This window comes from Anarhichas minor, unplaced genomic scaffold, assembly GCF_050575085.1.
Source record: "Anarhichas minor isolate MPS153535 unplaced genomic scaffold, ASM5057508v1 ptg000063l, whole genome shotgun sequence".
Lineage (NCBI taxonomy): Eukaryota > Metazoa > Chordata > Actinopteri > Perciformes > Anarhichadidae > Anarhichas > Anarhichas minor.
The window spans coordinates 283,523-300,613 of record NW_027466509.1 but is presented as its reverse complement, the minus strand read 5'-3'; the positions used below and the strand labels follow the sequence as shown (position 1 = coordinate 300,613).

The window sequence follows — 17,091 nt, the reverse complement described above, 5'->3', positions numbered from 1 at the left end:
ATGGAGACCGCCTGAGTATATCTTTAAACATTATATCATACATGTTGTATTTTAGTGTATTTTCATCAAATTTACAGTTACAGTTTTATCAAAGAGTAGTAGAAGATATCTATTTGCATCATTATCCATGGGTTGGTTATAATGGTGATATTGTCTTTAATAATTCTAGGCTAGGATAGAAATCTTATTTTTTCTATATTGCTTCTCTGTTTACTGGGGAATAGTAATAGAAATAGATTTACTTCCATTGGATTTATTTGTCCTCAGCTTCTTGCTTTTCAAAGGAGACCAGAAATATGCACATAAGCCTCATGGTTGAATCATTTTGGGTGAGTTTGTTTCGGTGTTTTTTCCCGAGGGATAGAGCTTGGACTTAACAAGTTAAGGCACACGCTGCAGCTCATCTTGAAGAGGGGCCCTGTGTGTTTTGTTGGATGTCAGTTGGTATCATGCTGTTTACCTGGTGCATATTCCTTAACAGCTTCATGTTTAATCAAGTCATCACAAACTCACTGACAAACGGCAAACCTGGGGCAGAGGAATAGGCTAATGGCTTATTTCTGTACCATAGTCTGTTATGTACACTGTGCTTCATGGGTAGTAGAGACAAGGAGTGGGAGCAGGGTGTCAAAAGGGACCCACAGCTCAATTCTGTCTGGGGCATCCCGAGACAGAGACACACCCGAGACAGCATGGCTCCTATAGATAGATAGTTACTTTTTTACAGTTACTTTATTTATTATTCACTACAGCAGCCTCTATGGTACAGGTGAAGCAATACAAATAACAGAGTAAAAAATATAAGATAAAGAAATGCACAATATGTACAATGAAATAGAATAATATTAAAATGAACTAACTAAACAATAGTGCAAAGATTTAACAAAACAAGCCAACAGCAGTGTAACACTGTTATAGTTGTGTGATTGATGTGACCAGAGGTGATTTATTATAAAGTGTTATAGCAGCAATGTTCTCCTGTATCTGTCCTGTGACAGCGGAGCTGGATCAGTCTGTCCCTGCAGGAGGTGGTGGAGAGGGTGGTCCGGGTTATCCAATATGGATAATAATAATTATAATTATACCATCCAACCAGCTCCACTACTGTGACAAAGAAGAGCAGCTGTTACAGACAGCATGCAACATATTTTACAGTATAATAATATCATGTCATGTAAAACATTTTAATAAATGACTACACTAAACAAATGTCAAACGGAATCAAGCATATGATATAGGTCATATGTATGTTATTTTATTCTATATACATAAATATTACATAGCAAGACAACCACGCATTTAAATAGTTCAACCAGTTCTCTCCGGGCTTCCGTAGTATTGTTTGCTTTTTTTTACCCGGAAAAACTTTTTGATCCGTGTTACGTCATGCCACAAAGATGGCGGAGTCGGAGGAGGAGGTGGACGTCTTGGTCCAGAGAGTTGTCAAAGACATCACCAACGCCTTCAAGAGAAACCCCAACATGTAAGTATAGTTGACCGTGAACATACCGGACAGGCTGGAGCGGAGTCTGTCTAATCCAGTGGACCCTAAACCCAACAGCAGCTTGAACGAGCCTTTCAACTGTGCGGGCTCGGACTATCACCTGGAGTTAGAGCGGTCCAGGGAAAGTTGACAGTTTAGCTAGCTGGCCCTGCTGTGTGTTTGTTTATTCTGTAAAGGCTTGAGGAAGTGGTTTGTAGCCCCCCCCCCCCCCCCCCCCGCGGATACTATCTCCGTGTTAAATAAGGAAATTCAGGAAACGTTGCTTTATTTGGTGTGACTAGTTAACGTTAGCTCGCCCTTTGACGTAAGGCGGCTGTCAAAACTGTGCCACATTTGGCACGGGCCAGTACCGTTAGCGCCTTAATGCATTCATTCATTTATCCATCAAATTAAAAGGTGTCTTCTTTGTAATGTCGACAGTACTCCCCCCTTCTTATATGGCTGCTTCAGTCCCTTTAGGAGGGGTACACCGGCGTCAGGGTTAGCACATGCTAACTGTATGCTTTCACAAGCTACCGTCACTAGCTTCTCATCTATTTATAATGCCAATGAAGCAGTGCTGTAACCCTCATCCTACCAACACGTCCGAGGACTACAGGGACCCCAAGAATAAACTACTGTAAGACCTAACTATCAAAACATTACTGGTAATGTAACTAAAGTCACCAGAAGAACATCGCTCTATTCCATTGTACTCGGAGGCTCAGTGGTAGAGCAGTCCTTCAATCAGAGGATCGGCGGTTCGATCCCCTGCTCCGCTAGTCCACGTCGATGTGTCCTTGGGCAAGACACTTGACCACAAATAGTGCTGACCTTGCGTGGGTGAATGGGTGAATGATGACATGTAGTGTTGGAGCGCTTTGAGTGGTCGGAAGACTAGAAACGTGCTATACATGTGCAAGTCCATTTACCATTTACTCCATGTGTTAAAACTGCAATACCCCAATACAGTGGTATTTAAAATTCACTATTTAAAAGCACCAAGTAGAAGAGAAAACCATAATATGAGATACAATAAGAACAAATTTTCATGAATAATTGGAACGATAGAACACAGCACTAGTGAGATATGGCACAAAGTATACCTCCGTCAAATGAATGGATACGCTGTGGAGACCAGGGCTCAGGACTTGAGTGGCTCAAGACAGTGTGTGATTTTGGGCTGTCCTGCATAACAACCGTGAGAGAACGGACATGTCACAAACCATGTGACATTTAGGACCAAATTGTAACTTGCTACGACCCACGTCCACAAACCAACGCTGAGAAAACGCTGGCCGATGCAACTTTGTAAGTTTCCACAGGCCATAGAAGCAGATATTACTTTGACTTGTCCTGTGTGTGTGTGTGTGTATATGTGTGTATATATATATATATATATATATATATATATATATATATATATCAACGATAACACCATAGTTGTAGTTGACGGTTCTTTCCTTACATATACTTATTTATGGATTTACAGCCAAGACTCTTCAGGCATTAATCACACTCTGATATACCTCAAAATGAATACTATACAGTCTGAGGAAGATTAATTTCTGACTCCTCTCGCACAACTACAGGTCCTAAACAAAAGAAGCATTCTTAACAACAATTCAAATAAAGTAAAGATTCAACCTGGACTATAGAGCCAGGTGAAATGAACAGAAGATGTCAGGATATTCCTGAGAATGTGCCGCAATTCTTCCGTGTCCATACCCGTCAAGTAAAAAAAACCTCCCTCAGTCCTCATTCTCGGCATCTGCTCCCTCAGTGATGAAATTGGTGTGATCCCGTGTCCGGAGGCCCGCTACAACCGCAGTCCCATCGTGCTGGTGGAGAACAAGCTGGGCGTCGAGAGCTGGTGCGTCAAGTTCCTGCTGCCATATGTCCACAACAAGCTGCTGCTGTACCGCCAGCGCAAGCATTGGCTGGACAGGGAAGGTAACTGAACTCCTACACCACATCTATCACAACATCCATCACAACCACAACATCTATCACATCTGTCACAACATCTATCACAACCACAACATCTATCACATCTGTCACAACATCTATCACATCTGTCACAACATCTATCACAACCACAACATCTATCACATCTATCACATCTGTCACATCTATCACAACCACATCTATCACATCTATCACATCTGTCACAACATCTGTCAAATCTCTCACAACATCCATCACATCTGTCACAACATCCATCACATCTGTCACATCTATCACAACCACAACATCTATCACAACCACATCTGTCACATCTGTCACAACATCCATCACAACCACAACATCTGTCACATCTGTCACAACATTCATCACAACCACATCTGTCACATCTATCACAACATCTATCACATCTATCACAACATCCATCACAACCACAACATACATCTGTCACATCTGTCACAACATCCATCTGTCACATCTGTCACAACATCTATCACATCTGTCAACATCTATCACATCTGTCAACATCTATCACATCTGTCAACATCTATCACATCTGTCACAACATCCATCACAACCACATCTATCACAACATCTATCACATTTATCACAACCATAACATCTATCACATCTGTCACAACATCCATCACAATCACATCTATCACATCTGTCACAACATCCATCACAATCACATCTATCACATCTGTCACAACATCCATCACAACCACATCTGTCACAACATCCATCACAACCACATCTGTCACAACATCTATCACATCTGTCACAACATCCATCACAACCACAATATCTATCACAACATCTATCACATCTGTCACAACATCCATCACAACCACAATATCTATCACAACATCTATCACATCTGTCACATCTATCACAACCACAACATCTGTCACATCTGTCACATTTATCACAACCACATCTATCACAACATCTATCACATCTGTCACAACCACAACATCTATCACATCTGTCAACATCTATCACATCTGTCACAACATCTGTCACAACATCTGTCACAACATCCATCACATCTGTCACATCTATCACAACCACATCTGTCACAACATCCATCACAACCACATCTGTCACATCTGTCACAACATCCATCACAACCACATCTGTCACATCTATCACAACATCTATCACATCTATCACAACATCCATCACAACCACAACATCCATCTGTCACATCTGTCACAACATCCATCTGTCACATCTGTCACAACATCTATCACATCTGTCAACATCTATCACATCTGTCAACATCTATCACATCTGTCAACATCTATCACATCTGTCACAACATCCATCACAACCACATCTATCACAACATCTATCACATTTATCACAACCATAACATCTATCACATCTGTCACAACATCCATCACAATCACATCTGTCACAACATCCATCACAATCACATCTATCACATCTGTCACAACATCCATCACAACCACATCTGTCCCAAATCCATCACAACCACATCTGTCACAACATCTATCACATCTGTCACAACATCCATCACAACCACAATATCTATCACAACATCTATCACATCTGTCACAACCACATCTATCACATCTGTCACATCTATCACAACCACAACATCTGTCACATCTGTCACATCTATCACATCTGTCACATTTATCACAACCACAACATCTATCACAACATCTATCACATCTGTCACATCTATCACAACCACATCTGTCACATCTGTCACATCTATCACAACCACAACATCTATCACATCTGTCACAACATCCATCACAACATCCATCACAACATCTGTCACAACATCTGTCACATCTGTCACAACATCTGTCACAACATCTGTCACATCTGTCACAACATCCATCACATCTGTCACAACCACAACATCTATCACAACCACATCTGTCACAACATCTGTCACATCTATCACGTCTATCACAACCACATCTATCACGTCTATCACAACCACATCTGTCACATCGGTCACATCTGTCACAACATCTATCACATCTATCACAATCACAACATCGGTCACAACATCGGTCACAACATCGGTCACAACATCCGTCACAACATCCGTCACAACATCCGTCACAACATCCGTCACAACATCCGTCGCCACCACATCGTTCCTGAAGGATACAGGCAGACGACAGGGTTCCTTCACAGTATGGAGAAATATGGAATGTGATTTTAGTTATTTCTAGTTCTGGATAAGTATGTGATTAAGAAAAGAGTGTGGAAAAATGATTTGTTTCTCCAGACTAGTCTATTTCCTATTCCTAATTTTAAAATGTTAAAAAAAATGAAACGGTCTGCTGCTTATGGGCTGTGGCTCAGTGGGGAGAGCAGGTTGTCCTCTAACCACCAGGCTGATGGTTTCCTCCGGTCCTTCAGCGAGACACTGAAACCTCAGAGGTTACATTTCTAGGGCCGTAGTCAACCAAAGAAAACCTTGGACGACTGACATTCTACCTAACCAATCGATTACTCGAGATGCATTAAATTGTCCCTGTGCACTGTGACTGGTAGCCTAAATTAATTCAAAATAAACATAAAAAGCTATTTTTGGCAAATTGGAATATGGCATTTTTGCTATGTTCACGCTCACACACTCGATGCCTATGAATTAGTGATGCACTACTAGGATTTAGTGAGACTGTTGTGGGCGGAACCTCCGGGGGCATGCTCCCCGGGAGACGATGTGTACATTTTAGAGTTAAATGCATCAGTCTGGTGCACTTTGAGAGCAAAACTAAAAAGATCCATGAAGAACTTTGTGCTCTTGTTCTCCCAGTGGTTGAATGTAATTAAGTACATTTAGGCTACTCAACTACTGTACATTTATTTGACAATATAAGTTACTATTTCGGCTACTTTGAAGATTCAGATTCTTAATCCAAAATATAAATGCACAGATACACTGTGAAGTATTATTAAGTAGTATATGTTTATAAAGTAGATCGGGTAGCGAGTGACAGGTGGTGTTGTTCCTGTGTAGCATGAATGAGCTGATAAACGACGTGGGAACGTGAGATCCATCATGTTGACAACCAGAGAAGCTTACAGCTCATGTTTGTGTGTCCCTCAGCTTTAGCGGACATCACCTGCACCCTGTTGCTGCTGAACCCGGACTTCACCACCGCATGGAACGTCAGGTACAGACGCACCCAGTCACAGCTGCAGAAACATTGTGTCATGGACGTCAGCCGTTTGTGGTCTTGAACCGCTTCTGTGGAAATGCAACATGATCGCAGCTCAACGTGTGGCTAAAGCGCGCGTGGGTCTAACGTGATAAGAGAACGCGTTATTAGTTGACAGGATTACAGCAGCATAGTGCGAACAAGTGACTTAGTAAAAAACAATGTAGCAAAAAGTATCATAAATAAGTAATGCGCAGTAAATGGATATTAACTAAGAAAAAGTAAAAATCCACAATAACTAAAATATAACGAACTAAAACAATATGATGTATACAGACAGAATAATTGTATTGTGTGGCCGATTGTCGTTGCAGAAAGGAGCTGCTGCAGTGCGGAGCTCTCAACCCAGAGAAGGACCTCTACCTGGGCAAGCTGGCCCTCACCAAATTCCCCAAGAGCCCGGAGACGTGGATACACCGGTAAGACTTCTCTAAACTCTGTCATATTCTACTTCCACACGCTACGTGCAGGCTACATGGAACACGTAACGCATGGGCCGAGAGCACGTTGGTGCTAGATATGCACCACAGAGATATGTATTAGCTTTTTCTATGTGAGGTGTGCCTGTTCCTTTTACACAACAATGGGTCATTAATGGTCCGTTCTCTTTTTTATACCATTATAAAGGAAATGACACGGCAGTTTGGTTTTGAGAGTTTCTAATTCATTATTTCCTGTCGTCTGTGTCCTTTGATGTTAGCTGACAAGAGAGATTGAAATAGCAGACTGAATGATGGGGAAACTATAACAGTCTAAAAAAAGAAAAGGTGCGCTATCACAACAGGGGGCCCTGCTGAAAAGATTTTGGTTCCACTGCACGCCACCGAACTACACTCCTGGTCCCAGGATAGGTGAAAGGCTCGCAGGCGCTTCTCCTCATAAACTTTGTCTTCACCAGCCACCGTTTTCTCACGAGTGCACGATCGGTACCTTGCAAGATAGAAGCGAGCTGGCTCACTCCTTGGCTACTTCCATCATCTCTCGGAACTAAAGACGGTGTCCCGGGCAAGGCTGACCGCTTTACAATGTAACCATAAACGGAGGAAACGATCGGCAAATTGAGTTTTGTTTCTTGTTTAATTACTTTTCCCTCTTCATCGCAGCTTCAGTTGTACTCTGAGCTCATTCTGTCTCTCACACACACACACACACACACACACACACACACACACACACACACACACTCCTTATCTCTCTCTGTCAGGACAAAACTTTGTCTTGAATAATCGTTAGAAGTGCCAACCGCTCGTTCTATATTTTCACCTTATTTTGAGAGCGAAGCTGTGCATGAACTGTAGTAGCCCCCAGTGGTCGCGTTTACCGAATATTCTCCGTGATTGATGGAGTTTTTTTAACAATGATGGGAAAGTCTGAAGGCTGTCCGTCACTTTCACGGACTGGAGACCTTGGAGCACATGCCAGTGCAGGGGAGCGCATGAAGCGCCATTTTCTCCGTTGAAGCGAGCGCTTGCAGGATGGGGAAATCCCACGTTGTGAAAGTCTGGTGAGTCCGGTCTCCAGGTTCAGCCTTCAGAACTAAATTAAGACGGCCACGAGGGGTCGTCTGTCCGAGGGAGATACAGAAGGCAAAGGATCATCTATCTGCTTTGTGTGTGTTGACATGAAAAGTGACGGCACGATCGGTGTCGCGTCTCTGTTCATATTTGTTTCCTGATAAATATACAATCTATAACCTCGTTTCGGTATATTTGTTATACAAAAAACACAAAAGTGACGGGCAACGAGAAAGTCTAACGCAACTACTAGTTTAGTGTTTGACCAATCAGCAACATGCAGGCCTGACACTCCGCCCCAACAGTCCCGGCTCCATCAGGAAGCGTTGCGGCCAGAACGGGACTATTGTGGGTCCAGGACTGGTTGCCATTTGAAACACGGGCAAGGTTCCCTGGCCCCTGGAGAAGTTCCCGTTGTGGCAATGTGTTGTTGGGTCCATAGTTTCCATAAAGACCAGCAGGACTTGTAAAGACTCGTAACAGACATGTAGACCTATGTGGGGTGTTGTGGTGGTTTAGTGTGAGAAATGTTGAACATCTTGGTGAAATATTCTGCGGGGGGGAATTTAAATAAAAGCCGGCTGCTCCTGTGACAGTCGCTGTCCCCTCCTAACGTGTTCTCTGTATCATGTTCCACATTCAAGCTTTACTCTTATAACTGCCATCTGGTGTTATGAATACAAGATGTCTTCTGACTGGTGCAAGCAATTGTGACTCTACAGCCCCAGGAGTGCGATTGTCTTTGTAAAGCCGCTGTCTCCCCGCAGACGCTGGGTGCTGCAGCAGATCCTGCGTCAGTTCTCCGCCGTGGGCCGCAGCCGGAAGCTTCCGCAGGGCGACGCGGAGCAGGCCGACGCGGACCGGAGCCAGCGGCTCAGTGACCAGCTGGCCAGTACGCTCCATCAAGAGATGAAGGTGTGCTCCGACGCCGCCTGCCGCTATCCCAGCAACTACAACGCCTGGTCCCACCGCATCTGGGTGCTGCAGCACATGGCCAAGGGCAACGTCAAGGTAGGACGAGGAAGAGGTGACGCCGGAAATTACTATAACAAAGTAAAAGCATAACATTTAACATCTTTGATAGATTCTTTGGACGGTAAAAAAAAAAGCTGCAATAATCAAACAACAAAGGGATCTGTATCTGCCAATATGGATCATCAATGATTAGTATCGGCAGCAAAACAACACGATCGGGGAATCTCTAAAAGTTCTATTTGCTCCCTTCCGTGAGTCTGATCCATTATTAGGATCTGAACCCTGAGTTCTTTAGCATCTGTTGCACCACTGTTCCACACAACCTGCTGTAACTTTGAGCTTTTATACTGCCGATCAATCTGGAAGTGCTAAGTTGACGAGGAGCATTCACTTCAAATCAATGACCAATAAGCTTTTAACTTTTACAGCTTGTATGACGTCTTCACCCCCTGCCAATGTCAACAATGTACGACAGCGTATCGGAGCCATTGTAGGAAGAAACACTATAACCGTGGGGTGATATTCAGAGGAAACCTCATGAATTTACCAGAAATAACTTTGATATTCTCTGAGATAAAGTCGTAGATTTGCTAGAAGAATTGTGTTTCAATTGTAGTACACCCATACATAATAACTAATGCATTCAAATGGCCCAGACTGAGCTGAGTGAAAGAGCGAGGTTAACGGAAGGATTCACGGGTGACGTCCGTTTTGTCAATATAAGGTGTTAACAAAGGGAAAATATATAAAATACATAATCTCTGAAAATAAGATGAATTTGATTATATTCACAAGAGGTATGAAACATGTTGCCTACGTGCTTAATACATTAAGTAGAAAATACTGCTAATTGTGAGGAAAATGTCTTTGATCTTTCATGTTTTGAGTGCTGGAAAACAAATATAAAGATTATTCCCGACAATGAAACAATTGAGTCGAGTCTGTGGTTTCATACAGACAATAAGAAATGAATCAATATCAAAGAGATATCCATTGTCTTGTTATTGCAGCGCCTCGGGAGTATTATTATTTTTTTCTTGTCAATGTATGACTATAATTTAAGAGAGTATTCCTTTCTTTCACTTTAATCTTAAAACGTTTCATCTTTGTAAAATGATGATTTGTTTCTCGTTTTATTACCTCTGATTTATTTTATTTTGTATGTCTTTAAACCTACAATCGGCCTGATGCCAAGCTTGAATTGTTGAGTAAAAGTCAGAATGCAGTCCGGCAATCTGCCAACATATGTTGTGCATCAATTACTGAACACGCTGTATTATATGGGCCATCTAAATTAATTAAGATGGCCTAATGGCTAAATTAACACAACAAGCAGCTAAATGTGTGTTGGGTTTCCTTCATGTTAGTGCTTCACACGCTGCCATGTTTCCTATCAGGTGTTCCACGATGAGCTGTCCTCTATGCGCCTCTGGGTGTCCATGCACGTGTCTGACCACAGCGGCTTCCACTACCGCCAGTTCCTCCTCAAGGAGCTGATCACTGAGCTCTCCCAGACTCCAGCTTCCACCACCGGTTCACCCCAGCACCGGTGCAGTGCAGTCCCCAGCAGCAGCCCCCCGCACCACGGCCACGACCGGGCTAACGGGGAGCTGTCGGGAGCAGAGGCAGCGGGCGAGGAGGAGAGGCAGCTCGGCTCCACCGCGGTCCTTCAGCTCTTCCACCAGGAGGTGGAGCTGTGCTCTGACCTGATCCGGTCCTTCCCCGGTCACGAGACGCTCTGGAGTCACAGGTGAGGCCGTAGAGGTGAACGTAACAAAAGACTGTTCAAATATGTCGCGCTGCAACAGAAGCACGGTACAGCACCGCGGTGAAGCGTGAGTGTTTATGAGCGTTGTTGTGTCAGTTAATGTTCAACCGGTAGGCATTAAAAAGGATCTCCTGCGTCAGAGAGCTCTTCTTTGTTGGTGTTTTAAGGTGTTGTGGGTTTAAGCAGTGGTGGAATGTAACTAAGTAGATTTACTCTTTAAGTAAAATCTTTAGCTGCTTCTTCCATTGTATGCTACTTTACTCCACTAGATTGTCTGGCAACTACAGTCACTTGTTCAAGTAAGATTTTTCATACAAAATACAGGATACATTTTTTCAAATGTGATACTTTGTAGATAGAACTGCATTAAGCAACAACACAGATGTTCCACTCAGCGGTCACTCATCAGTGGTCATGTGGTCGTCTGTTAGACGTTGAGGTCATTGAGTAGATTCACATCATGTGGGGCGAGTGACTCACTGGTTTTATTTTGGCAGAGGTTTTTTTTCTACATAATTTAAATGCGCTAGATGAGCCTCTTAAAATAACCTTGTTTATTACATTTAACCACCATTGTGGCGTGTCGTGATAAACCTCACAGAGAGCGTGTCACAAGTCATAAGAGTTGTAATGATTCCTCATTAAAAAAAGTTATGATCAGTCAGGAACAGGCATGGTTTTAAATGTGAATAGCTATTTACAGACTGAAACGCACAAGAAGCTTTATTCTCCTCTACGGTCAGGTAGGCAAACTCCTTCAAATACGCAGTAGTTCATACCAGTGTATATGAAGGAGTGGTGGCATTAGAAAGTGGCAGAGGAACCAAAGTTGGGCTTTTAAGGCCAGACTTGATTTCTAGAGTCAAGGAAGGATCCTTCAACGGCTGCCTTTCAAGGATGCTAGGTCATCAAATCCCTGCTCCTGTGTATCCTTAGCGCTCCCAGTACTACCACAATCTTATGCGCACGATGCATTTCCTGTCGCCTGATTCAGAAACAAGGACATTTGCTAGTAAACTGCCACTTTAATCTCAGAGAATATCCCAAGTTTTTCCTTGTAAAAATTCCCACTTCAATCTTTTTTCTTCATATATTACCGATAGCAGGCAGCACATTCTCACATCCAGGCTTTAAGTGGATCCAAACCAGAGAACATTCCAATAACTAGCTGTGCGATGTGTCTTTCCACCCTTTCCAGGCGGCACGTCTACTACTTGTGGCACCACTGGAGGAGGGAACACCAGCACCGCTGCGGCAGCAACGGAGGCAGCGAGCCGGACTGCCTCAACAACGGCGACCCGGGCCCGCCGAAGGCCTGTGCCCAAAGCCCGGGGGGAGAGGGTGTGAACGGACAGAGGCACGCAGCCATGGAGGTGGACGGGGTATCCCTGCCGGACCCGCGTGACAGCAAGCGGCTGAAGCGGGGCGTCCAGCCGCCCAGCGCCCCCGCCCTGCCCTCCGAGCACGGCTTTGTGAGCGCCATCCTGGACGGCTGCTGTCACCCCGAGCAGAGACGTTTCGCCCTGGCGTACAAGAAGTGGTTGGACACTGTCATCGGTCAGCAGCCTTGAGAGGGAGGGAGAACAGTTAGCCCCCTCAGTCTTTGTCAACGTTGGAAGTTGCCTTTAGACACAGATGTAGGATCAGCTTACCTACCTGTAGCGCTGACTTTAACTCAAAGTGCTGACTTTAGAAACTAGTCTCTGGGGCAGCGGGGCCGTGAGCAGAGAGGACGGGGTCCTTAAGAGTCTGACCGTTGAAACATCTGGATTCTCTGGAGCTTCATCTGAGCCGGTACCCCCTTCAGAATGGAAATCTGCACAAACGGAGCCAATAGGCCCGCTCTGTGTCTGTCGGTAGATTCTCTTCTTATTCCAGGTGTCTCGATGCCTCAGGTCAACTGAACACTGAATTTATTATTTTAATCTTTTTTTTTTTTTTTTTACATCTATACGTGTTACTTAATCTCTGTTCATATAAGTCAGCATAGAAAGTAAATGACGCTGCCACAGGAGGAGGGACTTTGCAAAGGTGAGAGCAGAGCAGAATTTACACTGAACGTTAAAAAGCAATGAAATACAAACACATTTAAAAAAGGGTGTTTTTAGCTTCACTCCAGCTTCACATTCATAACTATTTAGACGAATGTGTTAAAATCCACTCGCTTGTTGCAGTGGCAGGTTTTAAGCACAGCCAGACTCCTGGTTTGTTTTTTTCCTCTGAAGTTCTTTAAATGTTCCATTCTGAAGGCGGTAACATTTGGTCCTGGTCCTGGTCCTTGGTCGCTGCTCCTGGGTCAGGTCTTCACTAGTTAACGCTGTCAGTAAGTCCCAACTATGTAGCTAAGTTACAGTAGCTTGCAACAGAAAGCCAAACAGCTAGTCGTCAGCTAAATAACAGGTTATGTCTGCTACGTGGAAAGTCTTGGCTGACTTGTCTTACCTTCTGCTAAACCTGACGCACTAAATCTACAGCAGCGGTACTGATGCTCCACTTCGAAGGACAGAGTCTCCCCGACATTCACTGGTGCTACATGCTGCCGTTTCTACTTCACCCGTTACAGAAAACTGAGCAGCACTTTGGACTATTTGATGATTATAATCAATCATTGTTCTGTGGGGTAAACTACTTTTTTTGAAATGACGTCTGTTACTTTGCGCCGGGCTAGTTAGCAATAGTCCTAGCTACTTTTATGTCACTACGTTGTACAAAAATAGAGGTAAACATCTAAAAGGTCAACATCTATGTTGTCTTTTTTGTTTTGTTGAGGAATAATTTATAGCACTTAAAAGTTGTGACACGCTGTATCTGCACAGTCCATCCCTTCAAACGAGAGGCGAAGTCCCTCCCCTTCCGAGTCCCCACCTTATTTCGGGAAAAATACGTGCTATAGTCAACGGCGGATGTTTGTGAATTGAAAAGATAATTTAGCATGTCCAGAAAGTCCCTGTTTGTCATCGTACCATTTAGTTTTGTGTGAAAGCGCTTGTCTCGCGCGATAAACGTCGCCAACAGTTAGCTAGCTAACTTAGCTACGTTACACGCATATGTAACTGTATGCAAATGTAACGTTATCTTAACTGATGTGTTCCGTCCAGCGACTTTTTGTCCGCCGGGAATGGAAAGAACGAGCGAGTCTCGTTGGTGCGAGTACATCCTGGTACCAAACACACCACTTCAGAGAGAGAGACGGCACTCTCAGCCAATGCCTGTGTAGTGTCTCTAATAACGTTTAAAGTCTTAAACATCAACAGTCTTTACAACAAACTGAAGTCTTTTGACGTCAAATCATCTTTTTAATTGTCAAACATCATATGTGTATTAATGGCACAATTCTAACAACATATTATTTATCTCTTGCCGTTGACTACCCACATTTGTTTTCTTCAAAATAAGATCCCATGGTTTTCCACCAGAAGGGGCAGGTCTTTGCCTTCGCCTCTCTATAATGTAGAAGGTGAAAATGAAAGCTCCTTCCATGACATCGTCTCATCTCTGTTGATAAGGAAAGAAGGGTGTTCTCCAATTTGATCACAACAAATCCGAAGTGTTCCAGGTAGTTTCCTAGAACACAGGATTCAAAGGGGCAGTTTGAAACGGGTCCGTGGTTTTGTTCTGGCCCATCGGTGGGCCCTTGATGCAGTCTGGGCGCCATCACATCTGTATATAGAGGTACGATCGGATCGCCAGCATTGGCTCATTCTTAAAGACGTGAAGGTGGATTCGAGGGGAACAACAAAAATGGTTTTAGTGGCCACTGTGCACAGGCTTGCTAGCCAGAATGACCCCATCACATGTCTCCATGTGCTTCCATGTAACCCTTACCACGTTGTACTCCGCTTCTTTTAGGAACTACAATGTTAAGAGTTGTGAAGTAATGCGCTTTATCACCTCAAAATCACTGTGTACATGATCATAGATAATCTTCAAACTAGTATTTTTGAGCCATGTATTCTTTAGGTTTGTTCGAGAACGGGTGCATATCAGAACTGTATGGGGGGGGTTTAACGGTGCAGACCTAGAACACAAACTTTGAATACAAGACTATCTATGCAGAAATGTGTTTTTTTTTAAAGGTTCAACAAGCTTTTAAAAAGAATAATGTAGCTTCTGTTTTTGTTTTTTCTAATTTATTCTTCAGTGTACTTCAGTGGAGGGTACGTCCTTCATGAATAATCCCCATAGCATCTCAGTCATTCTCTATTTATTTATAGAGGTAAAGTCTTTCATCTTCACTTTCACTGTTTTGTCTGCTTACCTAGAAAATAAAGCTCATCTGGGATAAGGGTATTTAGGTGTGTGTGTGTGTGGGGGGGGGGGGGGAGGGGGGGGGGGGTGTGTCACGGTCACTTAATAAACTACTGTGCTGGGGCATATGTTGACACACACACACACGGCTGAAAAATAAATGAAATGCCTTGTATCATGGTGTAAAAAAACAAATGTAAAATGTAGACAAGTAAATTACACAAGTAAAGTCTCTTGGGGCTGTAAATTATTATATACATTTTCATATAAATAAATAAGAAGTTAATTTAAACTTGCAGAAAAGTACTTCCCACGCTTTACTGTTTAGTACTGTTTGTATTGTGGTGCGGGAGGACTGGAGGACTGGAGGCAATATGACGGCTAATCACTGTCAAAATCCGAGAGCGCAAATGAGATCCGCGCGTGCAAATTAAACAGCCGCGCGCGTATTTTACTTTGGCGGGAGCTTTCACGTCACTCTGCGCAGAATATCTCTGCTCGCGAGAGCAAAATTGCAGCCTGCGAGGAGAAAACCATGCTTTGAGCACGAGGGCGTCCCGTAGCGCGCGACTACTATCACTGCTCTTCTGCTCGCGAAGTTTTCACCTGCTCGCTCGCTCGCGAGTAGATTTTCTTTTTGACATTAAGTGGGCGGACCCAGTCACCATTGTCTATCTAAATTTAATTTGTTACAATCGTTTTTAGATTGGTCGGATATCACTCTGACGTCACTCTGACAGACGCTAGGTTTGTTAGAACTAAACACTGTTCAGACTGGAGAGGCTGATGAAATACTAAGTGTGTTACTAATGTTTTAAAATACAATAATTGTTGGAACTAGAAAATGCATTTCCTGCTGAAAATGCGTTGGAATGCTGAAAACTGAAATTAATTGCAAAAACATTGCTGAAAATAGATATCATATTCAAAAACAATTGCAAAAAGCTTAATAATTCAAAAAGTTTAAAGATTACAACTATGAAAACCACACCTCCTGAAAGAGCTGAACATTTTGATATTCGAACGGTTTCTGTAGCTTAACAATTTTCAGCGGTAGTGATATTTGTTGTAGTAGTACTAGAAGTTGTAGAAGTATTAGTAATTAGAAGAAGTAGTAGTATCAGTAGTCGTAGTAATAGCTGTAGTAGTGGTCGTAGTATTTAATATAACAGTAGTAGAAGAAGTATAGTAAAGTCAGTTTTTGAAGTAGCAGTAATAGCAGGAGTAGAAGTACTAGTAGCAGTCTTACTAATAGCAGTACTAGTGTTAGTACTGGTAGTAGCAGGAATAGCAGTAGTAGTAGCAGTTGTATAAGTAATAGTGGTAGTAATAATATTGATGGTAGTAGCAGTAGTAGTAGTAATAGTAGCAACAGCAAAAGTTGCAGTAGTAGTAGTAGTAGTAGTAGTAATACTAGAAACTACTACTACTAATACTACTACGACCACTACTACTAGCTATTACTACGACTACTGATACTACTACTTCTAATCACTAATACTTCCACTAATACTAATACTTCTACTGCAACTACAAATATCACTACTACTACTACTTATTCTCATGCTACTAATACTTCTACTACTAATAATAATACTTCTACTACAACTACAACTTCTAGTACTACTACTACAAATACCACTACTGCTGACATTTTTTAAGCCACAGAAACCATTCGAATATCAAAATGTTCAGCTCTTTCAGGAGAGGGGTGAAATGACTTTTCATATTTGTAATCTTTAAATTCTTTGAAATATTAAGCTATTTGCAATTGTTTTTGAATGGGATCTCTATGGAGAAAATCTTCAAATCCTGTTTCTTCTGTTACTTCAACTTTCAAAGCCTTCTTCTTCTCATACTTTCAGCTACAGACACCATAGTTAGACATTTCAACTAGAAGGGTTTTCAGCAGTGCAGTTT

At 42.8% G+C, this 17,091-nt stretch overlaps 1 protein-coding gene across 1 annotated transcript; it reads left to right on the top strand.

Annotated features, from left to right (window-relative positions):
- The first annotated feature begins 1,373 nt into the window (after positions 1–1,373).
- ptar1 (protein prenyltransferase alpha subunit repeat containing 1) lies at positions 1,374–15,463 on the top strand. The gene is made up of 7 exons (XM_076078123.1): positions 1,374–1,483; positions 3,267–3,436; positions 6,555–6,621; positions 6,981–7,085; positions 8,948–9,191; positions 10,553–10,905; positions 12,122–15,463. Exons 1-7 carry the CDS (start codon positions 1,398–1,400, stop codon positions 12,492–12,494), a joined length of 1,398 nt encoding a protein of 465 aa, XP_075934238.1. The 5' UTR covers positions 1,374–1,397; the 3' UTR covers positions 12,495–15,463.
- The last annotated feature ends 1,628 nt before the right edge of the window (positions 15,464–17,091 follow it).

Coding starts and splice junctions, on each gene's coding strand:
- ptar1 (XM_076078123.1), top strand. CDS start 1,398: ATGGCGGAGTCGGAGGAGGAGGTGGACGTCTTGGTCCAGAGAGTTGTC. Junction 6,622..6,980: donor ACCACCGCATGGAACGTCAG/GTACAGACGCAC, acceptor TTGTCGTTGCAG/AAAGGAGCTGCTGCAGTGCG. Junction 9,192..10,552: donor TGGCCAAGGGCAACGTCAAG/GTAGGACGAGGA, acceptor GTTTCCTATCAG/GTGTTCCACGATGAGCTGTC.